General features: G+C 30.4%; 1 protein-coding gene across 7 annotated transcripts in view; it reads right to left on the reverse strand.

Annotated features, from left to right (window-relative positions):
• LOC106466281 (F-box only protein 7-like) overlaps positions 1–5,701 on the reverse strand; it is a 26,093-nt gene that overhangs the window by 8,598 nt on the left and 11,794 nt on the right. For all 7 annotated transcript variants that reach the window (XM_022394258.1, XM_013926543.2, XM_013926546.2 and 4 more), the window contains one exon: positions 1,135–1,236. In XM_022394258.1, coding sequence (XP_022249966.1) covers positions 1,135–1,236 — 102 coding nt within the window. The remainder of the gene's footprint in view (positions 1–1,134; positions 1,237–5,701) is intronic.

The following is a 5,701-nucleotide window of genomic DNA, read 5'->3' on the forward strand; positions in this document are numbered from 1 at the left end:
ATAGTAGTTCAATAAAATTTTGAATGCAAGTCAACAAACGAGATGACATGGCCTTTCACCTATGACCCATCTCGAAAGGTCAAATATAACACCCACCCAGATAGAAAATTTATTGTGATTTATATATTACAAGACCTGGATAATGAATCTTGGGCTCATACAGTATTGTTTGCTGTGTATCATATGAAAACTATACTATTCTGAATTACAATGAAAGTCTCATATCATTTTTCACTAGGTCTTCGAATTCTGACAAGAAAGAAGTGTGAAGCTCAATACATTTTTAGATTCACTAATTGTGACTGATTTAAGTTACTTTAGGGGAATTCCACGTCTTAAAAGTAGCCCCCTGGACATGGACAAATAAAAAAATATAACTAGGGCTTGTGGTGGCAAACTGCAGTTTATGTTCATGGTGTTTGTATTGTTATCTTCTCATGTTAAATTACCTATATAACACTAATGTTTCAAATGTATTCTTCTTAAGTGTATGTAAGACAATACAGTAAAGCACAGTTATTACTGCAAAGAGTAACAGATTTCAAAGTTAAATGTTTTGTTCTACTTGATAAAATTCAGCAATATTTCCAGTGTCATGGAATATTAATTAATTCCGTAGGATTTTTTCTCTTTGTATAAATGGCATTCACTGTTTACTAATCATTGCTGTAATAAAATGAATTACTGATAAATTCCACTTCCTTAACAATACTTAATAATAATAAAGTAAAACAAAAGTATAACTGTTTACTTCAGGCCAGTTGCCTCCCAACATCTGGTAGTTCAGAATTAAGGATGGCACCACACTACCAGGACTGCACACTATCAGTGTGTTTTGAACTGGAGGGATATCTTGTGCTATACCCCCTCTGGCATGTAAATAAATAGTATAGAAATGTGATATTCATTCATTTCCCAGTAACTGAGTAGGATCCGCAAGAGACAGAAAATGTATTATGGAGTTAAACTCAGTTATCTTGATTTTGACTGAGTTGTGAGAAACAGAGAGATTGGACACGATGTAAAACGCAGTGAAAATAATTTAATTAATACACAAAAACAATCAAAATAAAGAGTACAAAAGACAGTGCCTTTACTGAAGGTTTAGAGATAGTTATATGCATTATAACTCACCTGATTGAAGGGAAGCCAGAATTTTGTAAGCAACACTATCCTTAAAAATCTTGGATAAATGAGTTAAATTCTTGTAAACTTTATCTATATCTTTTGAAGAATCTGTTGAAAAATACAATAAGTAAGTCTATGCAATGTTACTAAGGTACAACATCCAAAGTTAAAGTCACTTAATAAGCCTATATAAAACGAATGATAAAAGTTTTGAAAAATAAATAAGTTTTAGTGAAAGAAAACGGAATGTATCATTAAAATGCGTAGCATTTAGGGCATTTTAGAAAAGTAAAAACATACTCAAAAATTAAATATGCTATTAAGATATTTAATTTTCCATAGCTCATTCCCCAAAATTAAAGAAGTGTAGAAACACACCACTTTAAAAATTATCATGTTACAATGGATACTTTCTGGCCAATGTACTATAAATAAATAAATAAAATAAAAATTTTTTACAAAGCTAAAATTTGAATGTTATTTCTGAGACAATAAAGAAGTTTTCTGTTCCTACTATGAATCTGTGATCAGAAATATATTTCTGATCACAGATTGGATAAAAATTACTGAATGTTTTCAACACTGGATAGCCAATGGTTCATTATTGTTTCAGCCTCCATATTTTTCTTTGTTTTTATACCTTTCACAGTAACTTGGTCAAATTCAAGTGCTCATATGTTTGCAGTCATACATAACTGTCCAAATAAACCAGTAACTGCAAATAATAATTTTATATCTGGGACCTCAATTATTTATAGTAGTTGAAAGTGTTGTTTAAGAGTTGAGAAATGTCATTTACCCCACAGAAAATACCATGTTCATAGAATTCACTAGATTGAAATTTTTACATGAGATTTAAGATAATGGTCATTCACCCAATTAAAGTTGTAATGGATGTCTGGTTACTAGTCTAAGAAACTTCACTAATGTAGAACCGTAATAACACTAATAAAAGTTTTTAGTAAAGATCACAAGCAATATAATTACACAATCCTCAGTAGGCATTACGTATGTCTAATAAACAGTTATAAATCAGTTACCAAGTATCCAGTTATTGAACTAAAGAATAAGCAAAATACACTCAGTATCTGGTTAACACACTATATGTTACATTTTTACACACTGTGTTAAAACAAATCACTAGCTACGGTATTACCCGAGATGCAAGACACTTGTTATTCATCATATAAAGCACTTTGCTAGAACATTTCACTAGCTACAATATTACCCGAGATGTAAAACACTTGTTATTCATCATATGAAGTACTTTGCTGGAACATTTCACTAGCTACAGTATTACCCGAGATGCAAGACACTTGTTATTCATCATATAAAGCACTTTGCTAGAACATTTCACTAGCTACAATATTACCCAAGATGTAAAACACTTGATAATCACCACATAAAGCACTTTGCTAGAACAATTCACTAGCTACAGTATTACCTGAGATGCAAGACACTTGATATTCACCATTTTAAGCACTTTGCTAGAACAATTCACTAACTACAGTATTACCCGAGATGCAAGACACTTGTTATTCATCAGTAAATTGTTTTGGCATAGTGTTTTATATGTATGACAGCGTTACCCAAAATGTGAGATACTGATCTCTCACAACAAACAAATCATTATGCCTGAATAATTCACTAGATGAGTGCTACCTGCCCTAAAGAAAATGAAGTACCTGTATATCAAATGTTACATCATGATGACCAGGTTGTATGGGACTGTATTTAAGCTGTAATTATGCTGTAAGCATTGGACAACTACGTAAACTTTCATTCAAGTTAAAAGAAAATAGAGCCTATTAAGACAGTTCATTGTACATGTTCCTGTATTAATTAAAATACAAGTATAAAACATTACAGGTAGTGTATTGATACCAGTGCTTGTACCTTACATGTTACAAGTGCATATACCTATTAATTATTACCTTCAGCAGAGCAACAGGTAGATTTATTGTTCCTATAGTAACTGAAAACAGGTATAAAACATGACAGGTACCGAGCACATACATGAACTTGCCCCTTACACGTTGCAAGTACAAAAGTAATATATCCATATAAAGCAGGATTTGTTCTTAAGCTCACCAGACAGGTTTCCTTGATAACTGGAGATTCTCTCAAGATATCGATTACAGAGTAACACTAAAACTCCAACTGATTGGATCAATGTTAAATAAAATAAATTAATCACAAAGGAAAACACAAGACAAACATTCTTTATTGTGTAAAGAAACACAAACACAGTCTGCTTAGATGTTTTAAACTGATTCTTCCTTCAGGTAACTCGGATGAAATCTTGCATTAGACCATTTAACTCTCTCGCTACTAAGTTCGTCAAATCAACTAACCTTTAACCATTTGTGCTCATTATAGTTTCCATACTATAACTTTTAATACACCTTGTGTATCTTCACAAAATTTGGCAGACTTTTAGTAAACGTTACAAGTCTTTCATACACAAACAGATTTCTTAATGAAGGATTTTTACTCAAGATCTATTAATATATAGAGCATTTCTATACACTAGTCCAAGTGCTAAATATTTTCCTTCATCTCAAAAATATCAAATTTTATTTGCATTATCTCTGAAACCTCCTAAATAAATTTTAAACTTTTTTTTTATATTTTATCTGTTATTTTCCCTACCCTAACTTTATACAAGGTCAGTCAAATCGACCAACCTTGTAACTACCCAAAAAAATATATAAAAAATTCAAATCTAAATTACCCTTTTTTTCCTTCCTAGAATAACTTCAAATTGTAATATGAAACTACATTTGTTTATCCTAAATAGCTTTACATTCATAACAGCATACATCTATATATACTTAAATTTTATTGTTTTATTGCCCTTTGAACCCTGTCTAACTACTATTCACATCATTATAAGTTGTAAATCACTTGGTGGACATGTAGTTCATGTTACACTATCAAATCACATTATGCACAAGCTACTCATGAGCTGCTAGCAAGCACATCTTGTGAAAACATTATTATATTATTATTTATTTCACCTAATCTAACCTTAATTAACATAAAAAGTTTCCTATTTTTACATTTTAGTTACTTTTATAATAATAAATAAAGAATACACATGAAAAACAAGAAAAACGAACTTACCTGGGTCTTACCTAATGGTAGCACTGAACTAAATAACTTTTTATTTAATTAAATAATGCATCAAAGAACACAGAATAATAATGTGAAAAAAACAGACAATGTACCATAACTATCACAACTTTTCTAGCTTCCTAGCTATGCGATAAGAGCCATTAAAACTTCATTTAAGCTCATCGATGCGTTTCCCATGGGAATCAAGCTTCAACTGAAAGTAAAATTGACAATTCTCTATATTACATGAAAAACAATGTAATATAATACCTCAATTGATACATGAAAACCGTGGCTTTCTATTGGTTATATATAAAATAGTATTGACCATTGGTAATTTCTGAAAGAGAGAATGTGATATGTGGTTTGATTATCTATTTCATGGCTCTATAACCAAATAAATTTAAAAGCTATGAAAATTGTTTTGCCTGAGTGATGATGATATTATAATGAGTAATTTACATTAAATTTTATACTACTTGGAGAAGTGATAAATAAATTAGAGAAAAGGGGATGGCTAGAGGAAAAAATTTTTACATTCTCACACTAGAGGAGATTCTAGATTTTTTATATTGCCTTACAAAAGTAAGAACTCAAAACTTATATGTATGGATTATTAGCTATGTTTATTGGTATACCATGAAAACAAATTTTGAATGTAACTCACCAAAACCTTGTGACATGCACAAAAAAATGATGTCTGTGAAGAAAGGATTAACCATGATGTTAATATTACACTCAAAAAATGGTTGGTCGCTTCATACATGAGATACCTTAAATTCATGTATGTTCTGAATTGGTAAAAAGATAACAACAAGCATTATAATTTACTCAGTATAAAAAAAATTAATCTCTTAAAGTATTTTGTCTAATACTTGGGTTTTGTGAAAAATATGTAACAAACAATGGCTCATAACATTTAAAGGATACTGTTGTTAACCAAAATCTCACTAGTTTTAAGTGAGCAAAGTGATTAAATGCACATTGTGTTTAAGAGTACAAAACAAACTTTTGAGTTTCTGCTTTTGTTTCTAAGCTCTGTGAAAGGAATGTTGAAAGAAATATTTTTTGCTTTGTGTTTCAATCTGAAGCAATGTACGTGTTAAGGCATATGTTATCCAATATTAATGATCTGTTACACATGCACTACACAGGAAAATATGCACAAAAGATGAACACAGTACTGTTGACCCGATAACCATCAGCTACTAACTTTCTGAGTAGCCAATGCAAGTCGTGCTATATTTCATTCCAATGATAAAACTAGTGGATGAAACTGTTTGAAACTTCATAAGAACTTTCATAAATGCGCGTAGTTTAAGAAACATAAAGCTCGTTACTTTGATAAATTTTTTTTTGCATTGTGATTTTTAATATCTTGGAAAAGTACATTAGGAAATTATAAAAATATAATAAATGATTACGATATTTGTATTTGTTCCAGATTTGAACTTAT

Source organism: Limulus polyphemus, unplaced genomic scaffold (genome assembly GCF_000517525.1).
Source record: "Limulus polyphemus unplaced genomic scaffold, Limulus_polyphemus-2.1.2 Scaffold2211, whole genome shotgun sequence".
Taxonomy (NCBI): Eukaryota; Metazoa; Arthropoda; class Merostomata; order Xiphosura; family Limulidae; genus Limulus; species Limulus polyphemus.